Below are 16173 nucleotides of genomic sequence, written 5' to 3' on the forward strand. Positions count from 1 at the left end.
CTGCTCCTGCCCTTCTCTTCTGTAGACTTACTGTTACCCTTGGCATAATTACTGCTTGCTTAACTCTAACCCTGAATCTAGACATAACTTTAACACATTTTGTTTGCCGGAGTTTATTTTTAGCTTATTTTCATACTGGGACCCCACAATATGCAATGTCCCCACAACATAGGTAAAAGAAGTACAAACACTCAGCTTAAACCACATCCACCCACAGATCAGAGGCGTTCATTGATATATGAAAGGTAACCTTTTTTGTCCACACCCTGGTCTGCTATGGTAACTGTGCTTGAAAAAACTTGCAAGCCATGAGTCACAAACTAACCTAATTATAATTATAAAAGAATCTCAAAAGAAAATGTTTCTGTAACAGTTCAACTTGATTATAAAGTACGCTCCGAAAAGGAAAATAAACACAGCCTTGGTAATAAAGAAGGGATTTGATGTTGCAGCTTTGTTTTTATCTGGATCACAAGCAATAAGTTCTTCTCAAACAATCATTGAACTGAATGTAATGAACTGGATACACCCTGAGAGGGCTCCAGCAGCTGGTGAATGGCATCTGTATGCATCAGTGGCTCTGAGGTGAGACAGACTGCAGCGTGTACTGCAGAGGCTTGGGGGGATGAGGAAGGTTTCACTGAGTGAGTAAAAACTGTGATGCAATACACTGTAAGAGCTTTGGCACTTACAGAGCCCTTTATAGTGAATGTACATTTTTAAAATCTTCCCTCAATAAAAGGCACGAAAAAAGAAGATTATTAATGTATTCTGTTTGAAATTAAAAGTGATGTAGAACAGAGAAGACAACAGGAAAATATTGCACTCTGTACAGTCATACTTGCCACACCTTTTGTAATTATATTACCACTGACTATTAGCACATTCATCAGAACACACCCCTCTAACTCTGATCGGCCCATCAACAGTAGCATAACAAACTAATATTCATATAATATCAGAGATATTACCTGTAACAAAATTCCTATTTTATTTACTACTTGACAAACTATTTGTAAAGTTTTTACAGATTACATTTTGTCTTTGTTCGCCCCGTCTCACAGTTAACCAAAGCTCATTTATTTTAGTATAAACATTCATGATTTTCTGCAGAACACACACACACACACACACACACACACACACACACACACACACACACACGAACAGAGCATCAGAATCAAACCTCATAAGCAGAGTTAAGTTCACTACAGGAAAGCCTGCAAGGTGAAAACAACCTTCTGGTGTTTGGATAGGGCCTCAGTCATTTCTAAAATGTGCTGACAGAGAGCCAGGTGTTGCTCACACTAGTAGGAGCTGTAGATTCTTAGACCAGGGAGTCTCGGCTTGTCCCCCAAGCTGCTTTTACTGGTCCGTAGGCCGTGCAAAACCTAGACATCTTACGAACTCCATGTACACTTAATGCACTTAATCAGCAAAATTAAAGGTTAAAGGCAGAGCGGCGGTTTGGCTGCATACTGAAATCTTTTCATTGGTAACAAAGTAAGAAAAAAAGGAGGGAGATTGATGGTCTTACCTTTTTGAACAGGCGAATTACATCCTCGCTGATCTGGGCCAGGCGGACAATAACATTGTTGGTGTAGATGTCACTGAGGGTGGCATGGTCACGGCTCTCACGCCTCGTCTGGTTCAGCAACAGATACCAGCAGTTTACGGATGACAGCAAGTGCTGATCTTTCCTGGGACAATGAGAGACATAGAGGACTGTTAAAGAGCTTTTCAGAACAGAATCAGGTCTCACACAGGTGGTAATTATAAACTGAAAAAAAAAGTTTTGCTTCAAATGTTCAGATTTATTTAGTAAAATTATAGTTTAGACACACTAAGAACAGACACTTGTACCTAAAGCTATCTACAACTCAGAGCTAGCTGTGGCTTATAATAAACTATTAAGTTCAATATAGACAACATGTTTATGGTTAGCTGGGGCTTCTCTGTGTAGAGTTTGCATGTTGTTGTGCAAGTAGCACTGGGCAACTAAAACTGATGGGAATTTCACCAGCCAGATACAACAAAGTTTGGCTAAAGATTAACACAAAATTATTGTTAGGATAAAAAAATAATAATAATAAAGATTTTACCTAACTGAATGTGTTAATCCCTCTCACTATCACGTCCTTTTTGCCTACCAAGACACTCCAAGCAATGCTATAGCTAGCAAGGCACCAAGTGGTTAAATTTATAATGCTCGTGACCATAGCAATCGAGAGAGTCACAGGCCCTGATTGCTGCATAATCAGTTTAAACTGTCTTGGCCTCGGGTGCTTTTAAATCGCAAGACCAAGTCACATAGACACTGAACAACTGCACACACACACGCACAATCCCTTCAAACCCATACCCTTGTCTGGATTCAATCTGAGCATTAATCAATCAACCAACCCCGAGGAAGAGACAAAGGGGGTGGGGCGGGGAGGGGGGTAAGAGCATAGAAGGGAGAGAACCAGAGCACAGCAGAGGATTGGGTTTCACTGTTGAGGGGAAGAAAAAGATGAGCAGCACCAACATCAAAGACATCCCCTTCAGAAAGCTTCCATAATGCTAATCGCATCTAATGAAGCTGATATCTTGCTACTCCAGAGTTCCTCCGCCATTATTTCTTTACTTAACTCTGCCTCTAAACACACTTACAAGAGGCTGACAGGATACAAACAGCAGCACATCATCTTCATAACATCCTTGTGGAGCAGAAAATAGGATAGCATTTGAAGTAAACTTGATCTGTCCATTTACTGTGCACCCTGGCTCTTAATGTTAAACTGAACATAGTGTATCCATGTACGTTATCCAAAAGGTAGGTCAGTTCATTTAAAACCACAAAAACTGAGTAGTAAAGATCCGATATAAGCCAAGTGTTACTCAAACGTCACATTTCAGTCTTGATTGTGACAATTAAAAAGCAATAATAAAATTATTCAGCAATTAACTAACTCTATTATAGTGATGTGAACTCATCTGTAAGACTGTGTAAAGGACAAGTGGGACAGTAAAAACATTAGTAGGTCTAATAAAGACCATATTCTCTGTCATTCCTCTGGGATGACCTACTTTGACTGTCTCACCATCCCTCATTTTGTACCAGTTCTTCTTGACTGACCTATCTACCCATAAGAGAAGCAGCTCCTTGGTGTATAATTGCTGTTTGTGGTTGAGAGGTTTAGGGAACAGGCACCTCTACTCACTGTTAATCCCTGAAAGTGGCCAGAGATGCTTCATCTCATCCCTAAGCACAACCAAGCTCCAATTTTAGTTCTTTTTATCCACCCCAGCTTTCCACCCAAGCACCGAACACTTCCTACAGGCATAAATCCCAGGCCCGCCTATGATGATTTAAAGCGGTACTGGACCTTTGGTCTATAAGTATGGTTACATTTTCCTTTAATATCTGTTTAACTTGACTGGAGCACCAGATTCATGCCACACTGAAATAAATAGTAATTTGCAGTTTACTCAACAGACTTTAAGCACACAGCTTATAAAAAAAAACCCCAAAAGCTGTTTTTACATATGAACTATGCAGAATATCGATAGACCCATGTTTTCTCACATATAGCAAATACTCACAAAAAAGCCACGGCTAATATGCTATTCTAGCCGTTACAAAGTTTGGTTCTGCAGTCCATGTGTGAAAACATCTGAAGAGATTAGTGCCTGTGAGTCAAGTTAATGTAACCATACATGGCCCAGTGTCATAATGCTCTGAGGATACTACCATGCCTAGCATACTGTTGCTTGCATGAGTAGGGTCGTGTCTATAGTTAGCTATTAAAAAGCCTGATGGTAGCACAGTCAGTAAAATTATTTTTCTGAGGTCCTTGGCAGGTTTTTTTTTTTTTTACTGTGCAAAAGCATGAAGCAACACTTCAGCTTTCTCAGCTTGTATTTAGCTTCCAAAGAACCAGACTTTCTTTTTAAAGTGGACTTAAGTGATACTTAAGTCCACTTTTCTTCCTAAAGGCTTTCTTTGTATATTAAGTGCTTTTTCACAGATTTTCAGTCCAATTCTTGTACCTGACCATTTTCAGAATAAAGTTTTATTTGTTAGTCTTCTTACCACTGACCTATGAATCCCATAAAAATAAACTCAAGGGCTGAACCAGTCTGAACTCTATATGTAACACAAACTTAGCACAAAAACAGGTTTTAAATTGTATCTTTAAGCAGTTTGTTACTAGCAGCTTGTCATAAAAATATCCTCTGTTACCATCTCTTCAGTTTAATTTACAAAAACATGCCAAAGATAACATAGTTTGATAGGCATAAAATTATGTTTTTGCACAAATAAGGTGATTCCCAAAGAGTTGCTGGTTTCCTGCACACCAAAGCATGCTGGTGTGCAGAAGAAAACATCTGGAAAGCGGGACAAAAGGCAGACAAAATAAAGCATCACTGTGGCATCCTGTCAATTCAGTAAAAGTATCCCGAGAAAAACAGACAAGTGACTGCTATCAGTCATGGATTGGGCTCCCCAAAGCCATTCCATAACTAGTGATGACAGTTTGAACCAAAACTTTCAAGTTGGATTAATCACTTCGTAAGATCATAAGACCTGTTAATTTTCAGTACAATTCTTGTGTAATCTGGCAGATTACTCCCAATTTGCCTTCCTTAAGAATGGCTTCTGCAGGGCCTCAACATTATTGAAGCACCTTGTCAGAAAACAGAAAAAAAAGCAGCCAACATCCAAAGAAGAGCTTTGATTGCTTTTCAAGAACCCTGGAGAACTATTCCTGAAGACTGCTTAAAGAAATTACAAGAAAACTGTCTAAGAGAGATCAAAATATCTTAAAGAATAAAGCTGGTCGTACCAAATAGACTTTCAAGCTTGTCCCAATTCTTAAAACTCAGTTTTTTGCTTTATGCAACATCACTGCACCCAGTTCCAATGTCCCTCATTCACTGAGTTTTTCAAAAAATGTAGAAGGATGTTTTTTGGTGTGTGAGTGCAGGGGAGGACTCTCAATTAAGGAATAAGAAGGCATGAAAAATGAAAATGGAAGGGCACAGATTTTTAATGTTGTGGCATAAAACCTTGGCAACAAGAAAAAGAAAGCGATAACAGACACAAGATCTCCTTGTTTTATCACTGGTGCCCTATTTTCACAGAAATTAGGAGCATAAGGTCAGTAATTAGGCCTGTGTGGGAGCAGAGCCTGTTAACTCTGTACTAAATGTAGCTCCTCCACGTTTTACAGTACTGAGACACAACCTTCTTCTGTACTGGTTCTACAGAGATATATCAGTCATAAAATATATTCATTCCTCAATCTCTATGTTTTACCTGCTTCTTGCCAATTTTTTGTAGAAGGATGAATATCAAGTGAGAACTTGCAGGTCAATTAATCTTGAAGGCTTCAAAAGGTTTGATTTTGAATTGCTTCATGCCCTCTGTATTTATATAAGGAATATCATTAACATGCAGAAGAAGGCAAATGATGAGCCCTGACAGTCTCTAGAGAAACAAAGAGGAAGAGGAGGAGGAGGACGAGTGCAGCTTTCTGGCATCCTGTTATATTCGTCTCATTCAGCAAAGCCCTGTCTGCCTGTCTGCATAGTTTTAGACTCTGCTTCCCGTGTGATGCAGGTACATACACTGAGCATGATCTGTGAACAATTCAAAGAGAATGAAGAAGAAGATGAGACACAGTGTCAGTGGAAGTGAATGGAGAAACAAAAAAAGAGAGCATGTTTGGAGAGTATAGCAATAATCCTCTGATTCAAGGATAAAATGATGGCAGGCTGTCTCCTTAATATACATACTCTGAACAAGTGAGTATTGTATAGAAGAGTGGCCGTGCTTTAGTCACGGTTGCTCTGAATGCCACCATCTAATCACCAAGAGCCTCTGATGTGTCTGAGCCAGGATTTCCAGAAGGAAGTGTGTATTTATCAAACCAGGACTCAGCTTTATAAAGGCCTTTAATCCGCTCCACACTGCTTGCCTGCTGCTTATCAATGAAACAGCCAAGGAAAAGAAGAAAGTGCCAAACAGCTTCAAAAGACAAGGGACACGTGGGCACATGCAGCTTGCTTTGCCATTTAAATTTTCTTTTGCCCCCATTTTTCAGCACAGCTTAAATATGCTACATCGCTGATTTGCACACCATTTACTTTGGGGGGTTTTCGAGGAAACACACTGCCAGCACTTGATAATGCACAGCTGTACAGACAGATGGGGCAGAGCAGGGCAGAGCATGGGGCAGAGCATGGGGCAGTGCCTGCGAAGAGGACACGGGGCTTTGACAAGATCTGAAACGCAAACTGCAAAACAGCTACTCTATTGATCCGCACACCCTGATTTGCAAAAGCATCACACCAACTGCTGTGCACTGACTACAAGAGATACAACTCAACCTTTTACTCTTTGAACCTCAGACCACCAGAGTAACCATACTTATAAAAACCAATGGAACTAAAGTCATTGCTCTAGGTTGATGCTTGTCTGCCAAGCCTGCAAAGCACAATTAAAAAGGTTGTTGCATTCCTAAAATGAGACGAATCATAACTGAAGAGCATCATCATGTTTTGAGGCTTCATCTCCACAGCAAGGTTGTTATCCATATTAGTGCTGCATGATTTGCCATCCTATCTATATCACAGACATACAATATCAATCCATCCTAATTTGATGGGTTACTTTATAAAACCTGCTCATAATTTACTCGTAAACATCTGTCCCATAAATAAAATCAAGTCAGCTGTTGTCTCTAAGGATCCAATAAGCAGGGTTTTTCCTGGCTCGAAATAAAATAGGCGGTGACTCCGTACAGCACTAAGCACGATCACTTTGTACAGAAAAGGCATTAAAAGCGTTGCCCAATTTGACATCTATGCAGTTCTCTAGCATCTCGGAGTATTTCGTAAACAAAAATGCACATTGCACATGGTAAATAGAGTCCAAACACTTTAATAACAACACTGGAGGATGTGGGAGCACCCTGGTGAGAGAAAGAAAAGCACTTGCACCCTAACTGTAGCACAGAACACCTAAGTAACCTCTCAGTGTGTCTTTTCACTGAGGCAAATGGGGTAAAGCGCCAGAGCAAAATAATTCTCGGTTGGGTTGCTGCAGTGTAGCCTTAGCTGCAGTAGCTGTAAATCACAGTGGCATTCAGCTTGCTAATGAATCTGCACTGGAAGGGTTCAGCCAGCAGCTGTAGGCAGGGATCCAGGACATATGGAAGTCTGTCCTGGTCAGAATGACGCCATTTTACCGCTGTGTGTTGATGTCCAGTAAGCTGCTTATGAAGCATCCCTTAGCAGTACAGCACAAGGTTTCCTGAGCATGGCTTCCTTTGCAATGAAAGATGGTCATCTAAGCGAGAGTGAAAACATTCTTTTTCCAAAAAAAAGTATAAGTGAAAGGCATAATGTACATTTCTGTAACTTTGATGTTGAATACTGCATGATTTGTGCCACCAAAGTGGAGGTTTTTTCTTATTTTTAAAGAAAAACACAAGTGCTCTTCTTGCCCATTTGGTGTTTTAGTGGCTCCTCATTAACTTAACTACACTAAAGTAGTAGGAAAGGCTGACTGAAGGGTGTGTCACGGCTGATTACCAGGATGTGTGGTTGCCCGCCTGCAGACTGGGAGTTCAAGGAAGAAGGTGCGGTAATGTTATAAACCTTTTTGTGTCATTATCAAAAGCTTATGAACTCACTTTGGTTGATGAATGGGACAGTTTGAATTTACTGTGCCCTGATGTGTTTCTGTCTAACGCAAACAAAAGTGTGTGTGGCCTGAGTGAACCTTACATCCTCCCCACCCACACTTCCTCCGTTAGTGGTTTGTGAGTGCATCAGTTCTTTCAGACAGAGTCCAGAGTATTCTCTAGCAGTTAGTCTAATAAGCTTTTAAAACGTCACGTCTGCTTAAATATCATTTTACTCTAGACCTGTTTATGTCTGTGCAGGAGATCTCTGCCCAGACACTGCACTGAAACACCTGTCGGCTCACCACAAGCAGAAAGCATGAGTAGACTGGATATCTCAGGATTATTCTTCTAACACTTGTCCATCACTGCATGGATCAGTTGTGGAGTCAAAAGGTTAAGCCACTGTCTCGAACTAGCAGTTCTGGTTTTTGTGAGGCTGTCTTCAGAGTAACATACATCCATTCATACACTCCTACAGCTCAATTATCCAGCCAAATCCTCATCTGCTTTAGAAACACTGTACAATACTGCTAAAAAAAAAAAGAACGCACACATTACATGGCCTTGTGTACACAGAGTTACGCAAGTCTTCTGAAAATTAAAAACACTACACTGGTTTTCTGGTTAAAAATTAAAAGTGGAAGTCGAGGCACAAACTTAATCATCTATCTGCAAATCTGAAGCGAGATTAATATATGTATTACTATGTATTACATGTGACCCAATACATTGACTTTTTTTTTCAACTTTCACACTTTCAGAGGGTTAAAAAACAGGAAATCATGTACTTTTTGCGCAACTACATTTTGGCTACCAAGACCAGTTATACTATCAAAACTGCTGCTTACATTTTAATGCATCAGCAACAAGCAATAAATAACACATCAATAGCATAACCCTAACAGTTTTCACTTTATATAATCTGTTTAAACTTTAACTAGTGATTCTGCTATTAATTATAGACTTTTGCACTTAGTGTGTCAAATACAGGATGTTTACACAATTCTCTCAAACAAGGTTTTCACACAAAAACAAAAAAAGTCTGTTTTTTTGTTAGGCATCATAATTAAAATCAGAGGTGGAGGGTTAGAATATATACTACGTATGTTGGTGCAGATTTATGCCTCATATCTGCTGGTTTAGTGCTCCCACTACCAAACTGAACAAAGCAAGATTAATATAAATATATTATTAGTAACCCACTGAGCTGACTTGTCACCTTTTTGCACTCACACTTTCAGAGGATAAAAAAAGCAAAACAGGAAATAGTTTTAGTGCAACTACATTGCAGCTACCAAGACCAGTTATATTATTCAAATGCTGCTTACACAGTAATGCATCAATGACATGCAATAAATAATACATCAAAGCATAACCCTACCAGTATCAACTGTGTGAAATCAGTACTTTACCTACTGATTCTGTTATTACTAATAGCCTGCTGCACTTAATGTGTCAAATGCAGGATATTTACACACCTCTCTCGAAAAGGTTTTGACACCTGAACAAAATAATCAGTTTTATTTTTAAGAATCAGGCAAAACACTAATATTTCTTTATCAACTTTTGAGAAATAAACAGATCTTCTTATGGAAATATTGGAAATCCATTTGTGTTGTTCCCATTTGCAAGAATCAGAAGCTAGAATTTGACTACATACTGCATATGTTGGTGCAGATTTATGTCTGAGATCTGCTGCCAGATCACAGCTGGGTTAGTGCTCCCATTAACAAACTAAACTAAGCTTGCCTGCTCGCCTGAGGTGCTTGATTTTGGGAGCGGCAGAACTCAATTTCATGCCCTGCGTGAGTCATGCACCAATGTGTTGTGGTAATCTCTGGCCAGACGATTCCTTATTTCCTCACTGGCATCTATTTCAGTACTTTCAGAACTTCAAATCTAAATAGGTCAAAGCTGCATGAGGTCGGATTTTGACCTGATGACATTTAGCGATATTTGCCTTTTTTGCTTTTGTACTTGGCTACAGGATTTATAATGTTCTCTCCTGTGACCCGTCTTTAAAAAACACTGGCAGTCACCAGTGCCTCCAATCCTAGTAGATGCATCTATGGTATTGATTTAAAAATCCTACGGTGACTTTTAGAAAAGTTAACCTCCGACCTTGAGGTCATGGTCACTGGGATTCAAACTCATAGATGGTATGGTGATATCAATTTAAAACTCCTACATCGCCTTGTTCTCATATTATTGCATTCACAAACTCTGGTGTCCGCCTGCCCACCCAGCCAATGGGGTAACAACAATACACAATCAGGATAAAAGTGTAATGGCTTTTAATTTATTGCTACTCAGCACATTTATGCACATTTAATTTACATTTTTGATAAAAAGTTAGAAAGCTAAGTTCTCATTTATAGTGGCAAGAGTGAACTACATGTAGTATGTCCAACATTCAAGAGTTGAAATCTCTAATGAACTGAGCAGTCATTGTGAAGCTAGAATAATCTGACCTTTGAAGCTGTCATAAAGGCGAAGATTGTAATAAGAGACATTCCCTGACAGCACGTAAACAAATGGGAGCATTCTGTTATATAATGCTGCAATGTGATTAGCATCAAGGAAGGAAGTGTTTAGTGAGAAGAAAAAGTGACTTGACATTCATATGATAAAAGAAATAAAGCAAGTAGGTCATGAAATTCCATTTAAATTCAAATCTAACAAGAAGCCAAAAACTTAGACAACATTAAGGAAAGAAAATATGACAGTGCACCTGCTTCCAATCAACAACACACAAATACTCCAATGCACAAAAGAATATACATTAAACAGTACCAGCTATAAATGCTTCAACTCACTTAAACTGTTGGTGTTCTCTGGAGCTGCGGATCTTCGAGGAGAACCTCTCAGCCAGTTTCTCCAAGCTGCGGGAGTATTCCAGTTCAATCTCTGCTTTGCGGCGGAAGAACTCCTGCAGATCCTGCAGGAGCTGGATACGTGATTCAGACTGTTGCTCCAGGCATTTAAACTGCTCCACCAGCTGGTTACGGATCTCTGTACAAGAAAACACCAAACAAAAAGGAGTTTAATTGACTTTTTACACACAAAATTAAGGCACAGTAATGTGAAAAATAAGATGTTCATATGACTCTAGGCAGTACTGTAAAAAACTAAGTGAACCATTACTGCTTCCATAGGAATTAAGTGAGTAAGTAAATGATGCTGATGAACTGATTATCAGCAGGAGTAACCACCTCTATAAATAATACGTTTTGGCAGTTTGTTGGTCTGGAGCATTGAGGTGTGAGTTAACACAATCTTCCCCAGAGTGGGTGTGCCAAGAAATTCACCCTAATGTCAGACAGTGCAGTGCTCAAAGAAACTAAGCGCTATATCTCATACTCTACAGACCTCAGTTAGCATGCTAAATGTTAAAGTTAGCATGCTAACTTTAAGCATGCTTAAAGTTAGCATGGTACTGTCAGGACCTTCCACTAAAGGTCCTGACAGTACCTTTAGAGGAAGATTAAACAAGTATGTCTTGTTTATAAGGGTTTCCAGGAGAAAGCCTCTTCTCTCTAAAAAGGACATGGCAGTATAGCTTTGGTTTACAAAGTTGCATCTGAACAAACTACAGGATTTCTGGAACAATCTCCTTTGGGCAGACCAGACTAAAGTGGAGACATTTGGCCATAATGTGCAGCTGCACATTTGGTGAAAACCAATCACAGCACATTCGCATAAACACCTCAAACCACCCCTTGAGCATGGTGGTGGAAGGGGGATAAGTTGGGTTTGTTTTGCAGCCAGAGGACCTGGGCACCATACAAACACGTCAACCACGAACTCCTCTGTACACCAAAATATTCTCCATCTAAACATGAGGCCTGTCTGATAGCTACAGCTTGGCTAAAACTAGGTTATTTTCCAGAACATCAATCTCAAGAAGAGAGAAAGATTGCAAACCTCAATGGACAGAAGCAACACTCTAAAGGAGACTGGGTGAAAATTCCTCCATAACGATGTGAGAGACTGATAAAGTACATTCATTTGTTGATGCTAAATCGGTTCTACACCTTTAGTGAATAATGAATTGTACTCAGTTTTGACAGGACTCTTTGCAGTCCTGTGTAAAATCTTTTTCTCCTTACTGTATATGTTGAATGACTGCTTTTAAAATTATCCATCTCCATTTTTACTATAGGAATGTAACAAAGTTAAAAGCTTCTGTGGCAAACATAAAATTCCCAAAAACATAACACAACCCAGTTACAGCTACACAGATAATAATGCACAATAAAACCTTGACTAACCTTCAAATTAAATGAAATCAACAAAATTGAGAAATCTGCTCGTAATAATTAAAAGCAGCAGAGCAGCGGTAAAGAGAGTCAGCTGCGAGAGAGAAGCCAGTAAGTTGACCTGTGTTTATGACCTCTCATGTACATCTAAATAAAACTGATTTAATGAGAAACGCTTCACTCCCCCACTTGGACAAAGTAGCAACATTTCGCCTCAAGAGGAACACGATGTTAGCGGCCAGACTACAGACCCTTCATGCCGGTGGGAGCCACAAGCAAAACTCAATTCCCCTTTGTAGTGCTGTCATCAGCAACAATGACGCCTCAGCTCAGGAACAGAAAAATGCCTATTCTGTAGAATAAAATTATACTGTTAAGGAAGGAGCTCAAGTAAACAGGATGAATCTCACTTGAAAAGAGGAAGAAAACACCACGAACCCATGTGAAACCTTTACTAGAAATCCCAGTTTTGTTGATGCGTCTATATTCTCGATTAACTTTATTTTTCCCTCAGTGTGATTCAAGAAGCGAGTATCAAAACATGATGAAATGACAGCTACCAGTACTGCTGCCACAGATTTTTAAGCTTTCAAGGTTTCTCTTGTGAATACTTCATCCTAACCTATAATGACTAAATAAAGCCAAGAGCCACATTGTGCTAACTTTTGGCAATTAAGATTTTCCACCAATCAAAAGGATCTTTTATTTTTTCTGCATAGAAAATGTGCTAAAAAAAAAAGAAGAAGAAGAACTTCCTAATGCAAGTCATGTCATGTTGCAACATCCCTTATTTACAATATGAGTCACTGCAAGTTATAACCTTTAAAATGAAGGCAGGATGAATCGCACACGTACAGTATCAAAGCCGTGTCAGTGACACTCTGCAGGCAGACGAACTGCAAGCTGAATGGTGAAACCACAGCAGTGACACAGACTGTGTTTTCATGCTGCTGAGGGTGTAATTTGGACAGCAAAGCCCTCATCGTGGATATATGTTGGCTCTGACTGCTGGGGAAACCGTAACGCTGTGCACAGGGAGCCTTTGCTCTCCTTGTGATGTCGTGCCGCCTGGCTTCAGCCTCAAGCGGCATGCTTCACTCTGTGGTTAACCATTGTCCCAGCCCTCCCCTTTATCCAGGGGGCCTCCCTCTCTCTATCTCAGCAGGGCTTAAAGCTCTGTTTTTAGTGGGAACTGAATCAGAGCTCAGGGATATACAGTATTTTACTACTTCACTTCTGTCAGGAATGCTTTGCCAAACATTCAGTTATGTTTTTTGGATCATATATATATATATATATTACTTTCAGAAGACAGAAACAGTGCAGAAAAATTCAAGGCAACAAAAAAGAAGCCAGAGGAAAATGTGACAGCAATGTGCGTGAGTGACATGGAGGACTTCTTTTACAGAAAGGGAACAACCAGCTGCAGCCTTGCTTTTGACAGATGAGATTGGAAAAATAGGTCACACCAGAAGTGTGCCCTTCCCTCTGAGAAACCATGAGCAATTGAAGAATTATTCTCTAAGTATTTCCAGCACATTGAGTATGGCTTGATTTGCTGTGGTTTCTTCAAAGAGAAGGACCCTTCTTTAGTTCGCTTCCGTCTGTCAGGTTGGCAAAATTATGTGAATATGTGTGTGCAGTAAATTTAAAGATGCCTTCTTACAGTTTTGAAGACAACGCATTAATATTTTTGCTAGATAGATACATTTCTGTAATATCTGATATCCTTTGTCTTTCTACCATGTAATTGTTGAAAGACTATTGATTGCCCAGATGAAATACTCTGTGACTAGTATGGCACACAGAAACCCTAATGCTTTCAAGAACATTTACACACTCGAACTGTGATGGCCCTCCTGGCTTGGCTGAACCTGAGGGGTACACCGTGAAGGTAGTTCAACGCAACCAGACTGTGTCTGCGTTAGCTGGCTTGACAGAGTTCAAATGCTAGTCAGAGATAACAGGGATCGGATGGTGGTTCTCAGAAGTTTCTGTTAAGCCGGGCTTTCCGCTTCAAGCTCTGTGTGCTCACTCATCATGTGACTCTTCCACACTAAATGACCCCCAAAATCCTGACATGTTATCAATGATGATAAAACAGTGAGAAAAATCTTTAAAGAACATAAAAATATCTTTAAAGAACATTTAACCCATTCACTGCTTTACTGAGTGACTGGGTTAAATGCAGAGAGGAATTTCCCCACGAGGATCAATAAAGTATACATTATTATTATCATCATCATTATTGAAACTGCAGCACTGTTGCAAATAAGACAAGAGATAAATGCTGCAGAAAATCACTAATCTGGCGATCTATCCCGCAGACCTATAGTTTATTTGTAATGTGGCAGCTGCTAATTAGAACTGTGAAAAACTAAACTGGATAAACTTAAAGATTAAAGGTTACTAGCCCAAAGGCAGATCAATGTGAAATGAATTTTATTGATTGAACAGATGTTCCTGGTGTGTGTTCTACCACTTCCAGCAGTGTAGAACAGACGTAGCAGCAGGTTAGAATTAAGAATAAAAACATTTACACATTTTTTTTTGTTTTTTGGATTGTCAGCTGCATTTATGCAAATTTCAGTGATGATGGGATACACAGTTTGCACTGCTGTAACTTTAGAGCTGGGTTTCAGTTGTGATAAAACATGCTGTAAATAAAAGAATTAGAGAAACTGTGGCTCTTCTTGCGAAACAAACCTCTGAACAATAACCTGCTCCTTACCAGATTATGTGTACCATAAGTTACCATGGTGATTTAGCAGGTAAGAGGAGAGAAACGTTTGTGACATGTTTAAGTCTGACTTTAAGTTCAACATAGATCACTAACCCATTAATCTCACTTCACAGTACACCCAGCTGCTCTGTTCTTCCCCATTTCTCCTTCTGTGTTGTCTTGCAAGTTCCCAGTAGGTGGAGTTAATCAGTTCAAATGGGAGTACATGGCCTGTTTCTCTGGCGCATTTAAGAGCTGGTTATTTCAGACTTTGCTCATCCCATCAGCCTCCATCATGCTATTTGTTTGGCTGGCTTCACCCTGGTTATTTTAGCTTTTGTCACGGTTCATGAGTTGGACCACAACGAAACTATCAATAAATCAAATACTTCTACAGTTGTCAAACGATTCACGTAGAAGTCACATTTGTACTGTTTCATCAGAATAATATTGCATAAATGTATTTTGAGCTGTAACGACCACCTCAAATGTATTTTCCTTTCTGGCGTGTATGTAAACAGGCTTATAACCCACACACTTTGGTGTAAAAGTGTTAAATATAGATGCCCCACATTCAGTTTAGCTGCTCTGGTTTTCAAAGCATAATTCTTTTTATAGCAAAAATATGACTGTAAATAGGGAAAGCTTTATTTTCCTAATCATTTCCAGCAGTATTTCTGCTTTTACTTTTAGAAACTGAGGTGGGGCTCTTCTTCAGACAGAAATGGTGATGATGGACTGAAGCACCTAAATGTAATTGTCAAACTATGTTTGGATAATACAAACAATGGCTGTGGGTTAATTTAGGATAATTTAGTCACTGTAAGCTTCAGGACAGCTAATGATTTGATGTCAGAATATATGATTGCATAACTATTTTTTTTCTTGGGAAAACAAGTGTAATTTGGACCTTTTGACCCATCTCAATAACAAGTGACAAAAAATTATTTTTCTCTGTTATGCAAATATTCCTCCTGCTGTTTGTCCACTTGCCTCCCATTACCAGACAGCTATAACAGCTATAATCAGGACTACTTATTCCTTTTAAATGCTTCATTTTGATGTTTTGCAACAGCAAATACAAATTCCAAAAGCTCCATTCAATAGTTCTAACCAGTTACTTTTGTGACATTTGATATTCAGTTCTAGCTGTACTAAAATTAAATACATTAACTTAAAGCATGTTGGAATGAGAACGTTTTCATATGTGCAGATTCATGTATCCTATAACACTGATTCAGTTCAGCTGGACACAACATTTTCCGCAACCTTATAAACACTAAAGTTGCATGACATTTGAAACCAGAACCATAGCATAACACTGAGACGTGATATGATATGCAAATTGTCATGACTGTTATTCAGTGGCTATGAATACTATACAGCTGGGGAGTAGCTGCAGTCTGGGACTTGTTTACCTGGATATATGAGCATGTACCAAGATCCATTCATACCATAGTTGGTGTGACAAAATACAAATTCATTTTAGGCGTCCAATTATACAGTTATTTGGTAG

At 39.3% G+C, this 16173-nt stretch overlaps 1 protein-coding gene across 2 annotated transcripts in view; it reads right to left on the bottom strand.

Annotated features, from left to right (window-relative positions):
* srgap3 (SLIT-ROBO Rho GTPase activating protein 3) overlaps positions 1-16173 on the bottom strand; it is a 59141-nt gene that overhangs the window by 31166 nt on the left and 11802 nt on the right. For both annotated transcript variants that reach the window (XM_035914763.2, XM_035914762.2), the window contains exons 2-3: positions 10493-10688; positions 1538-1700 (exon numbers count right to left, since the gene is read on the bottom strand). In XM_035914763.2, coding sequence (XP_035770656.2) covers positions 1538-1700; positions 10493-10688 — 359 coding nt within the window. The remainder of the gene's footprint in view (positions 1-1537; positions 1701-10492; positions 10689-16173) is intronic.

Source organism: Neolamprologus brichardi, chromosome 5 (genome assembly GCF_056152115.1).
Source record: "Neolamprologus brichardi isolate AB-2024 chromosome 5, ASM5615211v1, whole genome shotgun sequence".
Lineage (NCBI taxonomy): Eukaryota > Metazoa > Chordata > Actinopteri > Cichliformes > Cichlidae > Neolamprologus > Neolamprologus brichardi.